We start from the raw sequence: 16,090 nt of genomic DNA, 5'->3' as shown, positions 1-16,090 counted from the left end.
ACAGCATGATTTGATGCTGCACAGGCTATTAATAACCAGTCGACAGTTGGAAATTGCCAGCAAGAAATTCCACTATTCCCAAAAACTAAAACATTACAAATTCTAGGCACTGTTAATACCAGAAAGACATGTAGCCAATGTATGAAAATGGCAGGCATTGTTGGGTTGCATGGCCTGTTCTCATCTCCCCTGTACCATAACATGTTATGTTATGTTATGTTATGTTATGTTATGTTATGTTATGGAACTTTTCATTATGCAGTTTTTTCTTTTAGCAAGTTGATTTCAGATGGGTCCACACAGCGCTACAGAGCATGACATATATTTCTAGTTTCTTTTATCATTGCAAACTGTGGCTTGTTTTTTTTACCACATAATTCTTCTGGGCAAATTTCTTTTCTGTCTCAACATGGGATTTCCATGACTAACTGACGGATGAAAAAAGACAAAATCATCTGCATATTATTAGTCTATTTCAGCAAGAAAAAATATCTGAATACAATTTGTCATCTGTGAATTTGCAAATAGGATATAACAGGATATCACCCTGTAAATGCATGCTGTGACTAAAATTGTGAAAGAGGGTCTGTTTCAACTATTCTACGTAGGCTTATCCATTTTTTAATGCATTACACTCTCTCCGGATTCTCTGCTCAAGAGACTGAATATTCAGGGCCTAGAGCGGCCCGTTCAGTGGGCAGATGAAATGGTTCAGGGACTGCGGCCATGGAGCCGCAGGCCTGACAGATTTCACGTGTCCGTCCCGTCAGAGGAAAAAGGATCGGAACTGTGATAAATGAGGGCGGTCTGAACGGATGGACTCTGTCCATTAAGCTGCCATGCATGTCACACGTTTAGCAGAGATTTGCCACTCGAGGGATGTGGAGTATTGGGTGACCTCTTAGCCATAACCTTCTTTGCTGCTTTCAACAAATTTCTCAATTTTAAGTTCTATCCCTTTCCACATATAAGGCATGGAGATATTACATATTGAACATGAACAGTGCTTTAGTTGTGGAAGAGTGCATGTCAAGTGCTTTCCTGCTGTGTCTATATCTCCCACTGAAACATCCAGTCAGTTTGTCTGCTTGACCCAGCGAATCAGCACAGTACTTTTGGAGGAATGTCACTCTGGAATTCTCGTTTTGATGAACAGTCTGCAAACTTGTGCTAAGAGTCCAAAGCGACCATTCCATGCAAAGAGGGAGGCAGTCTCTTTGTCACAATCAAAAATTACTTAATGCAATCTGGTCTTTCTTCAAAATTTCCTCAGTTATTTTCTTTATACATTTACATGCATGATGCACAAAAGTGCCGTGTTGCACCAATATTACAATGTAGTGTCGAGGCTTACGCTTCATTAAACTGGCTTGTTGGCTGTGAAAAACAATTTGTGCTGGTTCAGATCCCCAATTATTTTAAAAGATTAGTCTTCACTTCCACGGATTGCAGCTTTTGTAGTTGGCCTGGATTCAACAAATACCTGGCCGTGAAGTTTTAGTTTTTATTTACACTGGTTCACTTTGGTCAGTTCAGTAATCACCAAGACTGATTCACCTGGATTTGACTTGAATCCATGCCACGGTCTCACTTACAATTCAACTCCTTTGGCAATAATGGTTTCATGTGCCAATTGACTCACACTTAAAAAAAAAATTTTCTCAGGACTCACCAGAGAAGTTCCGTGTTGCCAGCATGGTGGTGAGGATGGCACCCTGGAACAGAACAAAGTTGACATGCACAGATTTCAACGGGCCCATGAAGAAGCATGCAAAACATTATGCTGTGCCTACATCAGAGGACAGATAAACTCCCGAGAGATCTTTCACTGTAACCAATGCTGCACATAGCAGCATCGCATGAGCATTCTAACGCTGTCAGTGGATTAATCAGAAAACCAACTGAAAAAATTAAGAACGGACTTGAAAAGGAAAGATTGCAGTGGTTGTAACCATTGCTTTGTTCAGATCAGTGGTAACCAACCCTGTTCCTGGAGTTCTGCCATCTTGTAGGATTTCATTTCAAGCCCAATTTGGCACACCTAACAACTAATTAGCAGCTGAACAAGATCTCTAGCTGTTGAATGAGGCCTGCTTTGTTAGGGTTGGAGTGAAAGCCTATAGGACAGTAGATCTCTGGGAACAGGGTTGGTTACCACTGGATTAGACTAATGATGCAATGAATTAATTCTATTAAATTCTCACCTTTAATCAATCATCAAGACGTAATTAATCTCTCGTTAATAACTGTCATTAAAGGTATAAAAACAAGGCTTGGAAACATTTGCCGACTGTTTATTTATATGTGTATGTGTCTTGGAACATGATTAAGAACAGATGGTGCACAGCCTTCCTGAAAAGATTTTATTTTTTATTTTTTTTGGAAATGCCTCTCAAATTTAGGCTAGCTAAACCTTGGTTTCAGAAACAGGAAACAGTGAAGCAGGGCTTCCGCTAGCTTTATTCCTCCCTCCCTCCCCGACGTTACATCACTTCCCTCTCGTCCCACGCGCATCCTTGTACCTTCAGCTTCCTCCTGGCGTTGAACTTCTTCAGGCACTCCACGGTCTCCTGCCTGTGCATGCAGGAAGCCACTGTGGAGCGGTGCTGGAGGAAGGGAAAAGGAGGAGGAGTCACACAATGAAATGTTTCACATGGGAACACAAGAAATGTCTTCAGCTGTCTTTCATGCGCTTTATCAAGAAATGTAACTAAATAATAGGGATAATGAAGGCCAGAACTTGGCGTTAAAACCAGAAACAGAACGCGGCCCTCGTTGCCCACATCAGCTCTGAACCACGGGTGCACAACTCCAGTTCTGGACGGCCATTTTCTGACAGCTCTAAAAATTACACTGGTTCACCCCAGTACTTGAGCACCATAAGATGCTTGCAGTCAGCAGCTGCAGTTGGTGCTTATATAAATATCAGGCCAGGCCAGGATTGAGATAATGATGTAATTGAGCAGAAGTTGGCTCAAATTCCTGAAACGGATCAGCCTTTGTTAGGCACTCCAGCTCTCAACCCATTATTTATTTCCTTAACAGAATCCATTATACAGAGTAACTTATGTTACTTAGTTGTAGTACTATCCACTTAAAGGTATGCTGTAGCAGTTCAGATTACGTACTGATGGGAGAGTAAGGCTTCATAAAACCAAAAATGGAATAGCTATCAAAAGCTGGCAAACCGGTGGTTTGGTGACTTTAACTTGCTATGGAGCCCAAACCCTTTTGATTGGTTTAAACAAGTTAGTGACAGCTCTACTATGGCTTTGCCCACTATGACGATGGTGAAGCCTCACTTTATTGTTGCTAAGGCTAAGTAACCTGGCTTAATGGCACACAGGTAGTGCCCTCCTTGGCACTCAAATCGGGAACCTCTGAACAGCAAAGTTCCCCTAACATTTAAACGTCTGCCCCGGACTCATCCCAAGACTCACAGAGATCCAGGGATGTTTCAGGGCCTCTGAGGCGGTGATGCGCTTGGCTGGGTTGATGGTCAGCATCTTGTTGATGAGGTCCTTCGCCTCGGGGGTGACCGTGTCCCACTCGGGAGAGGGGAACTTTAAAAAGAGAGAGAAAGAGAGTGAGATTTGTATTTTTACATACATTTTGAAATATTTGCTGTACAGTAAATGTGGTCACATCGGTTAGCATTAGCAGTCCAATTGTTGCATTGCCACCGTAAACGAAAATGGGATGTAAACGAGTGGAAGACACTGTGTATAAGGAATTCGTAAGCTGAGGGAGACTTTTTTTTTTCTCTTTCAGTTAAGAAACAGAGTATATGTTTATTTTATAAGATCATAAAGATCAAGTTGCTTACAAAATACTGCTATTGCCAAATACAGTTGAATAATTTTACAAAAGCATTTCAGGATAAGTAGCTTTTTTGAATGTACAACAGCAGTACTCCACCTTGGACAGTTATTGTGTCACAAGGTGTTTAAACCTCTTTAAACAGCATTCTCAGCATTAGGATTACAGTTAGGGTTAGGGTTGAGAGCATCCATGTGTGATGGCTTGCGATACATCTGTGCAGCTTCGATGCAAGTCATTTTTCAATTAACAAAGTAAGTTTGTTACTGAATCTTTAGGTTTGAATCTTATGGGGCTCCAAAACTTGGTCCGGGTGAACCCCATGCTCGTGTATGTTGCCATTTGTTCCGACCAATCTTTGAAATTGAAATAATATTGCACCAAAACAGGTTTTACCAGAATGCAGGTTTGGTTCATGATCATTTTCTTTGCCTATGTGCTTCATCATTTTCAACAAATGGTTTAGCTTCAGTGATGAGCTGTCTGTACTTTCAGCATTTCATTGATTTCTACAGCAGAATCATCAGTTAATACATACTGTAACCTCTTTGAAAGGAACAATCTGCTATATTGCATAATAGAAAATGAAAAAATGTGTTTCCTGAGAACTAAACAGACTGATTTAAAGGCCTTACATGAATATGTGATGTTCCATTTGTTGTAATCTGAATATCTGGTTATGACATAAGAGAATGGTGAATCATCCCTCATTCGACATCAAATAATTTCTAGTTTCACCTCTGAAACCCAGCATACAATACCTGATTCAACTGATGAACTAATCACAGTCATTTGTCAAGACCATCATTAGGTAAATCAGGTGTTTTACTGCCTAGCTAAAAAAAAAAAAAAAACACCTGTATGCCCCACATCCGCTTTTGGATAAGTTTTGATGCCCCTGGTCAATATATAAGTCCCCTGGCAATAAACCAAAAAAAGTGTGCGTGCTGTCAAATTTTAATCGGTAGGTCATTAGTTTAATTTAAGTGCAAAAGTTCAAATAAATGGGTTAAACAAATGAGCACCTGGCACACTTCTCAAAAGAGCAAATAAGCAGACTGCATTTGTTATGAGATCTAATCAGTAGTTCGGTTAAACAAATCAACCTATTTGGCATACATTAATTATGAATGTGTGTGAATGCTTATGCTGAATAAGGCAATTGACATTAAGATATTTGTAAGGTTTGCTCAGAGAGAGCCTCAAATGGCTCTTAAGCCCTTATCTGTTTCCAGGAGAGGCTCTTGTGTTTTTTTTTTGTTTGTTTTTTTTTTGCAAATGGGATGTTTCAGGAGGAGATATGTAATAGAAATATGGTGTATCAGAGGGTCTCTTCTGGTTGATGTCTAAGATCATTCAGTTTACATATTCTGTTGCACAAAAAATGCTAGGCTAAACTAGGCTAGGCTATGCTAAACACCAATAGAATAAGAGCATTATTTATATTCAGAAGGTGGTACAGAATAGAAATAATTACATTAATACGCAGCACTTCTGCGATGCCCAGTATGATTTTGCCTAGTTTGCTTGCAATTTATATATTTTTTGTTTTCGTTTTTTTCCGGCAACTTTTTGCGAGAAATTGTGTCAACGGCAAAATAGGCTTGTTTCTATGACGATTAATTATTATTATTTTTTTGTAAACCACCAGAATGGCTCTTCTAATTCAGGGCCCTCTTCATACCAGCCTGCTCTATAAATACCAGTCACGCAGTGCTGAATATTTGCCAGCACGTCGCCTGCCAGTTTTTTCCAGCGCTTTCCACGAGTGGCTGTTGGGAATGCTGGGGTGCCCTGTTCACTGAGCGGGGGTGGAGCTGGTCACTCACATCATAGGCCCCAGCCTTGATCTGTTGGTAGAGCCTGTGCTGGTCCTCATCCCAGAAGGGGGGGTATCCCACAAGCAGGATGTACAGGATTACGCCTGGGGGGGGGAGGAGACAGGAAGTGGGAGAAGCCCGGTTGACCACGGTGCCACAAACCATATGGCCCGACATATGTTTCTTAAAATGATGGAGTCCGTTTCTGTTGAAAAAGCTATTTGGATGAGTTAATGGAAAACACTCGCATGTAACCCTGTGATAGACATTTTGTATACGGGAAAGAGTGCATAACAGATAATTATTCATGCATGATCATTATTAAGCATATATTTATGAAACACAATAATACTTTTAAAAGCCATTTATCTGTGCCAATCATGCATTGGGAATCTGCCAGGACAGCAGCACATTTAATTAAAGCATATATGTATTAAATATAATAATACTTAAAAAAGCCATTCATCTCTGTCAGTCACTCATTGGTAATCTGCCCTAAAGACTTCAGTGAAATGGGTAAAAAAAAAAGTTCACACACTTATTTAAGTCATTACGGCTTGTGGGATTCTATGTCCAAACCCCCCACCCTGCCCCATGCACTCTGCTCCGCCCTCTCCCCACACCCTAATCTCCAACCCCACCCCTGCACATTTGTTACTGTCAGGCAGGAGGTGTGAATAATTTTATAATTACTGAGGTCCTGCAAGGGACCTTCGCTTTGCACTTTCCATTAACCTGATACTCACAGACAAACCCTGCCCCTGCCCTGTCATTGCCATGGCTACCACTGCCATCACTGTGTGGCGCATGCATCACATTCCATCTCCCTGCCTCTCAAATGCACAGATTTGAGAAAGAATGAACATAGCGTGTCATTTTGTTGTCAGCTGCTGTTTGATAAACAAATCCTTCCTTTAGCTGTCACTACATTTTCAAGTATGAATATATGTGCAGTATATTGTTTGCGCTGAGCTTGCTTTACCCCCCTGCCATTACCAAAGGGTTCTTATGCAAGGGAATGACATTTGCTTTATTTCTCAAAGCATTCCCACTGTACATTTACTGGGTATTCAGAGATTTAACATGAATTCCTTTGCACAAGAGAATGTACACGGTGGATCCACTGAACCCAAGGATACTGTAGAACTTGAAACCTTATGTTTAGCTGGAAGAAAATAATACGTTGAGTATTTATTCTTTTTACTGCAAATCCTGTAACCCTGCAGTCAGGGTGTGGATTGCTGTAACTGAATGTGACAGGCTGGTGAAGGTTTTTGTTTCATGTGGAGAAAGGGGACACGACGATCCAGTTAACAGGGGATGGCACAGATTGGGGGGGGGGGGGGGGGGGGGGGGGGGCTGGCACTCATAAGGCCTGTAGGGCACGTGGCCCACAGCCAGTCTGGAGCATCCCACCCCACCCCGTCACAACGTGGCTCTTCCCAAAAGCGTAGCAGATGCTGGGTGAAGCACCGCTGTGCATAGGCAACGTTCCCATTAATGCACCGGTCACACGCAAGCCCTCCGTCTCTGAACCATTTCTTTGGCAATGCAGTTCTTTCTCAGTGTGAGGTGGACATTTAGCCCTGAGGTGGACATGCCCATCTGATACAAGTGGCTACAAGTGCACAACCACCATCATACACTAGCAGGCACATCACAGAAATGCAAGGGTTTTTGTTCCTGTCTGATTGCTGCTTCATCGATTCGGCTTGCTTTGAGAAGGAAGTGATTTATAATTCTCCTTGTGATGCAACCTCCCAAATATTATTATTATTATTATTATTATTATTATTATTATTATTATTATTATTATTAATAATGACATCTAAAGGCATTGTTGTACACCAGCGTGACATCCCTGGGAGGGAGGTGCATCAGTTCAAGGAGTGCACCGTTGGGTGCCGCAGCGAGAGAGAGACAGCGCACGCACACCAACACAAAATGAAATAAATTAACACCTTCACCCTTTCCCCTCACAGGTTCCGGGCTAAAACAATGAACTAAAACAACAAATTAAAATAACAGACAAAAGAAAGCAAAACTAAGCGGCAACTTTTGAGTTCACCACTCATAGCTGGCCCTGCTTTTCAGCTGAACATCTCCTCCCATGGTGCATTTACTTTCTTTTTGTACTGGGACAAACTCAAAGTCCACCACCAACTTGTTCTCTTGGTGTGTGCTCCTGGTCTTGGCCTCGAACTGCAGAGGGCAACACACCTATAAGCACCTGGGCTGATTAGCTAACGCAACCCAGGTGCGTGTGCTCTCTCCACCAGCCGGCACAGCCGAGACCAATCCAGGTCACCGCCGGACCTAATGCCACAGGCATCTTTGAGTGAGGGGAGGGATCAATAAATTCTCATAGCTAAAGACCCAGGTCCGAAGCCAAGGGAACTAATTATACTGCACTTTCTTACTGGCCTGAGGGGGGTGACGTCACCCCGTGAAATACAGCACTCCCTCACACTATCAAAATCTACAGCGCAGTGTAGTGTAGGTGTTCTCTCCCTTCAGGGTGTGCGGGGGGTGGGGGGGATTTCCGTGGGCCTGCATTTGCAGCTTTAAACACTCAAACATGCATTCAAACAATCGGCCCACACAGTCCTCTAAACACAGCTTGCCTTAAGAGGATGTGTAAATGACTGCATTCAGCCACTGAAGTGTATTATACAATGATCTGCAGGTCTTTCGGGTTTATTCTTATTTTCTACTGAACTTAACTGAACACTAAACTTTCGCTGACTATCCTTGCATGGCCCAATCAGGAAAGTATCTGTCTGAAAGTTTGTCTGAATGTCAATATTTGCTTGAATGTCACAGCACCTCATTTCTACTGCATTTAAACTCTAACTGAATCCTGAATTTGGTAGCTTTATTTTTGGCCATAGAAATGATGGAGCCATTTATTTCAACTGGCAAATCCGATATTGCCACGAGACGGAATCCTGTGTTGAGCACGCTAATCTGATGGTGAGGTTGTTCTTCTTGGCCTGGCTTGGCTTCATAGCTTTAAAGGCATATGTGAAAATGGGACTGACTGCCTTTGTTTGCGTGTAGTGGTTTTTCATGAATAACTTCCAAGTTAATGTCTGCTATTTGATTATATGATGTGACGTGATACAGGAAACTATCAAAAGGAAGGCTATCGAGGAGAAAATGGAAACAGTTGGACAGCACCCATCAACAGTATGCCATGATCACTTAAGGAAACTTAAAGAAGGATGTAGAGGGCAAGACAGAGAGTACTCCATCAGCTCCAAGCAATAACATGCCGTGATCGTATAGTGGTTAGTACTCTGCGTTGTGGCCGCAGCAACCCCGGTTCGAATCCGGGTCACGGCACCTTTTGGCAACAAGACTAAGTAAAGTTGTATATTTACCACTGAAAATTCACTATTGTTAGATTTTTCTGTCATACTGATAAAAAACTTGTTTTTGCATCAAACCACATGTAGTATATTCCTTTTCACATTTAGCAGTTATCCCATATGGTCTAGCGGTTAGGATTCCTGGTTTTCACCCAGGCGGCCCGGGTTCGACTCCCGGTATGGGAACAGTACTTTTACTTGCACATATGTTTACAAATCAACACATTTATGCAATTGTGTAAATATATATATAGTATGCAAATGTGTAACTGCATAAAGGAGCTGATGTGTAAATGTGTAACTACATAAATGAGCTGATGTGTAACTGCATCAATGTGTTGATGCATAAATGCATACGTGTTGATGTGTAACTACACAATGGTTACAATGCATTGTTTTTTAAAATCATTTCTTAAATATTTTTATTTTGTGCATTGATGCGTTTACATATTTACACTCTCTGCTTTGTGCAGGACCCACCCGCCCACTGGGCCAGGGAAAAAAGAGACCATCCCCAAACGAGGACGGGCTGACTTACCGCACGCCCACAGATCCACCGCCTTTCCGTAGGGGTCCTTGCGCAGAACCTCAGGAGACAGGTAGCCAGGTGTCCCGGCGAAGCCTGACGAGAAAATCGGGACTCAGGGTTTCACCAATCACCCCTTCCCACTGACAAATGCTTTCTGGTAACGGTTTTGCTTGTATTGTTTCAAATTACGTAAAAACCACAAGCTACTGTGCAAACATTTCAACACAAATTCAATGACTGAAAAGCCAAAATGGCATTCGGCTCATTATAAAGGCATGATTGTCATTTTAAAAAATGAATCATATGCAGTTGCAGTCCGTTAAAAGGTGTGAAAATTCCAAGGGTCATTTCCCAGGATGTGGAAACTCGGCATTTAGGTCATGTATTTGGATTGAATGGCTCTCCTCTAAAAACAGCGCGGTTTGCAGACATCGAACAACCATCGCTAATAACATCCACGCCATTCAGACACCCGAAAAAAGTCATTACAGAAAGGCATTACGGAAAGTTTGGAATTGAAGCATTATTAGGACGGATAATGTCACCAAAGCATTCATAAACCCAAAGAAAGTCCTCATATTGTGATATCATCTCCTGTTCTTTAACACATTATTCAGATATTTTATGTAAATGGATTATAGACTGGCTTGGATACATTATTTCTGTGAAAAATGTGTTCAAGGATAGGAGATGATATCACAATATGGAGACTTTTGTGGGTTTATGAATGATTTGGTCACATTATTAGTCCTACAATAAGCTTGAAAACAGAGCATACTTTCATCTTTGCAATAATGGTCTTGTTTCAACTCCAAACTTTCTGTAATGCCACATTAAGGGTGAATTTGCTTACTGAGTTTGTCACTAGTATAGCTCTGAATCTTCCCTGTAGCTACTTTGAATAATGCACGCACAGTGTAGCACAATAGATAATGCTCAGCCGTCAGTAGAATTGTTCATCATTATTCAGAGTAAACCCAATGCACAGAGTAATTGCATGCACTTATTTTCTTCTTTCCAATCACAGTCTATGGGCATAATTTAAGTGAACTAATCAAAAACTTGCATAAGGCTAATGACAAATTGAGAGATTAGAGTTAGAGGATTCTTATCTGCAAATAATATGGTGTCTGTGTTTTTTTTTTTTTTTTTTTTAAAAGGTTTTTATAGAACTACAGAGTACACAAAATCATTGACTTATACATAATTGAACCATAAATGAATAAAAGCAATATTAATCCAAGATTACATACATAATATGCAATGATAATGGTTCACTCTGAAAGCTATGTTGTCTTGAGTAAATTGAGTAAAATCATTTCCATTCAGACCTCTATTCACCCAACATTAATTCATAACTTTGACTTAAAAATACATAAGTGATATTCAGTACAAATACTATTTTTGGAAATACTGAAATTTGGTATACTGTGCATGTGATTTGGTATACTGTGCATGTGACGCTCTTGCCTCTAGTTGAGAGTTGATTCAGTTTGCAAGGAAACTCAGACTTTTCGCACTTGTAGCACTATTATTGATCTAGAAACGCCATGTCTGTGGACTTCCACTCTGCATGTGCATCTTGGCCCGTTCTTAAACGAGATTGCAGAAGCGCAATTTCAGCCCACTACGCAGACTGTCATGCGAAGAAAAAGAGCTTGAATTGCTGTAGATTTAATCGATCTGCTCTGACAATTATCTTTTACCTGAATAAGAGGTGTAATTAAGCTAATAATAAAAGCCACCGGTTCACCCCTTTCATGGCTTCTGTGTGAGCTGACACAAGGTGCGGGGCCCTCCGAATGTCGCGGTTTCCCTCAAACCGCAGCAGACGCAGCTCCGTTATTATCCATAACGTTGCAGAAATCTGCTTTTATTCCGTCACCTTTTAATCACTCCCTTTATCTTTTCCTTTCCCTTCTTTTGCCCTCGTCGCTGTGGGCATGAACCTTAATGGCCCAAAACAAGGCCTTGTCTGCAACGTTTAAGAAAAATGGACGCTTAACAAGGCTTATTGAATGTAATGAACCAAAAAGAAAAGCTAGAACTTCCGTATATTGCACAGTAGATGTAGTTTTTCAGGTGTGCTAACAACCATGTACAGATGGAATTTGGTTATTTCACATTCCTACACTGCATTAAGTAGAAATAATAATATTGATCATTTTTTTTCCATAGTTAGTGGAAGTTTAAAATGTACACAACTGGAGGGTTCCAGCATTTTTTTCAGTACATTAACCTTGTTATGCAATTATCTTGTTATGTGCAGTTTAGAACATCCTCAAGAACGATCTCTCAAGGACATCCGTGCCCCCTTGGAGGCAAAGCTGATTATGCAGCAGGTCCTGTTAAACAATCAGGACAAACGGCCCGGCGCTGAGGGAATGCAACTGCAGCAGAGGTGTTCAGTTAAACCAAAGTGGCATTTGTCCTTAACATCGACTAACAACGTCCCGCTGTTCCTTTCGGTGCCTGCTGACAATGAGTAAGACAGGAAAAATAAGTGTATTAATAGCGCCTGCTTAAACCTTGTGGTCCAAATAAATTAAAAATAGGAATAACCTGTTTAATGTGAGCATGAAGCCTGTTCAATGCTAATCATCTTAACTGCTTGCACAACACACACGGCGCAACAGGTACGGGTCTTGAAAGCCCAGTGTTTAATAATGCAGAGGACTCCGCTCACTGACATTCATATCCATGCACAAACATTCATATCCATGTGCTCCTCCCCCTCCCCCCCACTCCCTGGGGGAGTCTGACATTCCAGATAAAATTCAATTGAATGGGGTGATGACACACACTACATAATGCGCGGAACACAATCACCAGCATTCCGAGCAGTCTGGCTGTGGAAGAAGGCTTATGGGGAAAGCTATTCTTTAGGTGGGTTTCAGCCCTTCTCATTTCAAACAGTCATCTCCCCAGGAACAGAAGGGTATGTATTCTCTCTTTGACATAGGCCCTGTCTAAGGGCATGAGGTGGCCGGTCACCTTTATGGGCATCCTTTCATTTATTCTCATCAGTCATACAGTTAGCTGCCATTTAATTGCATATTTTCTTAATGCACTTCCGGGTACAGCGGCAGCAGCATGTACAGTGGCCTCCAAAATTATTGGCACTCTTGATAAAGATCACCAAAAAAAGTTATGAGTTATATGGTATTCTCAAAAAATAAGAAAATATTCTTGTTTAAGACTAGCACAATAGTTTGGTGTAAAAAAAAACCATCTTTTTAAGTAATAATTTTATTTCCCAAAAGGAACAAATGTGATCTTTTTTTTGCTACTTTGGGCACCGTCTGTTTGGAATCTCTTGAATAGTTCTGAGATCTCTTAGTTATGAGATTGGTATATAGAATCTTTCTAGAACTTTTTTGTCTGCGCTTGTAGACTGCCCTCTTCAATTCAAACCACAAATATTCGATTGGTTCAGGTCTGGAGGCTGACAGGACCACAGCAAGAGTAATTTTGTGGTTGGCTAACCATGTCTTGGTTGAATTTGAGATATGCCTGGGATCATTGGCTGGCAGAGAGATCAATTTGCGGCCAAGTTTGGGGGAGGTGGGGGATTGGAGGCACCAGGATTCTGGGTAAAGGTTTTTTGCTCCTTGCTGCAGGTCATAATTCAGCTGAGCTTAAACCACAGCACCCAGTTCCAGTCAAAGTTCAGAATTAGAACTCATTCAACTATGGAAAACTAATTAAACTCCAGCCTGTGCCAGCACAAACTGTGGCTCACAGTCTTGCAGGGGCAGTTCACAATTGTCTTTGTGTCACCAAAGGCATTCAGTTGGTGGGGACAGCACTGCTAATTGTTTGAGCAGTCCCTCTTGGCATCCTGGGCACCTATAGGCACTCCTCTCTGAGAATGCATATGATTGGGTCTCCTCCCCTGCTCTGTGAGAACATGGCTTGTGGCTGCAGTATGAAAAGAAGCAGCTGGCTGGCACCACATGTTTCAGAGGAGAAACACGACTTGTTTTCACTCTGCCAAGCTGGCTGCAGGGGGCATATATGAGCATGCTTGCGCATAGTTTGCAAATTGGACACTCCAAATTCAGATGGAATTGGAGATGTCAAATAAAGAAAAGAAAGAAAGAGCTCGGTGTTACAGTCGGAGAGACCAACATCGAGCATTTTGGCCGTGCACACCAGCAGAGGGTTTGGTGTTGGAAGAAAGGCATATGTTGAAAATGACATCATACTTATGGTGAAATATATATTGACTTAAATTTTGTGGTTTCAATAGCAAAGGGCAGTCCACAACAGACCAGCGGATCTGAAGAATTTTAAAAGATTCTGTAGAGAGAACTGGTGAAAGATTCCCACCAATATGATCATTAATCTCATAAACGATAAGAAGACCAGGCCTGAAAATAGAGGTGCCAAAAATCTTCTTGGGAAATAAAGATTTACTTGTCAAAAAAATAAATAAAATCATTGTTTCCAATGTAGCAACGGACTCAGTGATAAGTGGATGAGACACATTCAGAGAAAGGTAAAGCAATTTAACAATGCTGAGTGCAATTTATTTAAGAAACGTATCGAAGCACACCAGTAAAACAGCGCAGAGAGATGTCACCTGGTTTAGAGAAAGGTTCCAACCAGAGTGACTTGTCGTGTCAGCCGTGTTTAAAAAAAGGAGCGCTGATTTTGTGTGACCTTTTGCAGGCAGCAGCGGCAATTAAAGGTACAATTTGTGGTCCAGCAGACAGGCGCAAAATGGAGCCGCTTTTCTGCGAGACAGTGGGACGCAGCAGGCTTCTCAGCTAATGAGCGGTGATGGAGCCGCGGTGACATTTGTATATCTGTTGACAGTTAAATTCATTAATAAAACATACCATCACCAGAGAGCTGTTCTTACACCCCTTTCAGAAGCTGCCGACCTTGTTTAAACATCTCCATTGTTCTCGGTTGGTTTTTTTTTTTGCTAACTTTTGCTGTTGTTGGTCTTGGTCATTTTTTTTTTTTGTTTTTTTTTATTTGATTCTCTCTTCCTAGCTCCTAAGGACTAAGGAGATGATCTCACAGAAGCATCCCCTTGATTGGAATCAAGGAGTCATGTGTGATTCATTTTTCTTGTCGAGAGATGCGCACAAACAATTCTCAGTCTAATTCTTCTTCGTCTTATGAGGATGATGTAAGCTCTTTAGAGTTTCTGGATGGGGGCATTTGTCATTGAGTGGGCTTTAAGCAGTAGCCTAGTTTTCATAACTGCCATTTTGTTTTCATTTTTGTTTCAACATAGTTATTTAAAGAACGGCGGCTGTGCTTAATCATAGCTACGGTCCTTCAGTTAGTTTTGGAGCGGACGGCCGTGTGTGTTGTGGTCAGTTGGTGTTGGCTAGCGGCAGTTGTTACCAAACCACACCTGCGGGTCACCCTCCACCTCGATGCCCTTAAGCAGAAGCCTAGTTCTCATGAGCGCCATTTTGTTTTCATTTTTTGACAACAACGTAGTTATTTAAAGAACGGCGCCGGTGCTTAATCATATCTATGGCCCTTTCGGTTAGTTTTGGAGCGGTCTGCCGCAATGTGTGTTGTGGTCAGTTGGTGCTGGCTAGCGCCGGCTGTTACCGAACCACGCCTGCTGGTCACCCTCCACCTCGATGGCCAGGCCGAAGTCCGCCAGCTTCACCGCGGCTCCCTTGGATTTGGAAGCCAGGAGGAGATTCTCGGGCTGCGGACAGGAGACAAACGTACAGGCAATCAGAAAGAGACGGAAATAAAAGGGGCGGCAGTGTAATACAACGGGTGAGGAAGTGGTCTTGTAACCTAAAAGGTCACAGGTTCGATTCCCAAGTAAGACACTGCCGTTGTACCCTTAAGCAAGGTACTTAACCTGCACTGCTTCAGTATATATTCAGCTGTATAAATAGATGCAACGTAAATGCTATGTAAAGATGTTGAGTAAGTCACTCAAGAAACGTCTGCTAAAGGACAGTAATGTAATGTAAAAGGCACAAGCATGGGTACACATACAGATAGAGAACAGAGACAAACACTGCATGTCAAACAAGAGGAGAGACAGACACACACAGAGGGGAAGTTGTATGGACGGAGGACAGACACACAGAAATGAGACTGACAGACATGTCTGTCAGCCCCATCTCTGTGTGGCTGACAGACAGACTTTAAAATAAACACTCAGATCCACAGAAGTGAACAGACAGCCCCGCACAGAAAAACAGACAACGGCAGATGTTCTGACAAAAGGAGAGATAGAAGACTGGAAAACAGGTCAGATGACAGAAGCACAGAGGTAACTCCAGGAAACGGCAATATTGAGAGCTGAGAGCTTTTTGGTTGAGTACAGGTTCAGATGAACAGTAATCTTGAATACTTTACTGAATAATATTAATGCAGTACATCCAAATGCCATCTTCCACCCACTCTCCTCCCACACTGCTGAACCCCCCCCCCCCCCTTGCAATTCTGCTCACTGCCCCCCTTGAAATCCACCCACACTATTAACTTCCTATCTCTCCTGTCTCTAGGTGCAAAATGATGTGAATGAAACATTGAAACAGTAAAACATGTATGTATGA

At 41.9% G+C, this 16,090-nt stretch overlaps 1 protein-coding gene and 2 non-coding genes across 5 annotated transcripts in view; 2 read left to right on the top strand and 1 right to left on the bottom strand.

Annotated features, from left to right (window-relative positions):
- The window catches only part of LOC118235731 (calcium/calmodulin-dependent protein kinase type II subunit alpha-like), an 85,447-nt gene that overhangs the window by 20,612 nt on the left and 48,745 nt on the right, over positions 1 to 16,090 (bottom strand). For all 3 annotated transcript variants that reach the window (XM_035433446.1, XM_035433445.1, XM_035433447.1), the window contains exons 7-12: positions 15,120 to 15,222; positions 9,549 to 9,632; positions 5,649 to 5,743; positions 3,441 to 3,563; positions 2,523 to 2,606; positions 1,673 to 1,715 (exon numbers count right to left, since the gene is read on the bottom strand). In XM_035433446.1, coding sequence (XP_035289337.1) covers positions 1,673 to 1,715; positions 2,523 to 2,606; positions 3,441 to 3,563; positions 5,649 to 5,743; positions 9,549 to 9,632; positions 15,120 to 15,222 — 532 coding nt within the window. The remainder of the gene's footprint in view (positions 1 to 1,672; positions 1,716 to 2,522; positions 2,607 to 3,440; positions 3,564 to 5,648; positions 5,744 to 9,548; positions 9,633 to 15,119; positions 15,223 to 16,090) is intronic.
- trnah-gug lies at positions 8,913 to 8,984 on the top strand. The gene has a single exon. It is a non-coding gene; the product is annotated as a tRNA-His (tRNA).
- Positions 9,125 to 9,196, top strand: trnae-uuc. The gene has a single exon. It is a non-coding gene; the product is annotated as a tRNA-Glu (tRNA).

This window comes from Anguilla anguilla, chromosome 9, assembly GCF_013347855.1.
Source record: "Anguilla anguilla isolate fAngAng1 chromosome 9, fAngAng1.pri, whole genome shotgun sequence".
Classification (NCBI taxonomy): Eukaryota; Metazoa; Chordata; class Actinopteri; order Anguilliformes; family Anguillidae; genus Anguilla; species Anguilla anguilla.
This window is presented reverse-complemented; position numbering and strand designations above follow the sequence as displayed.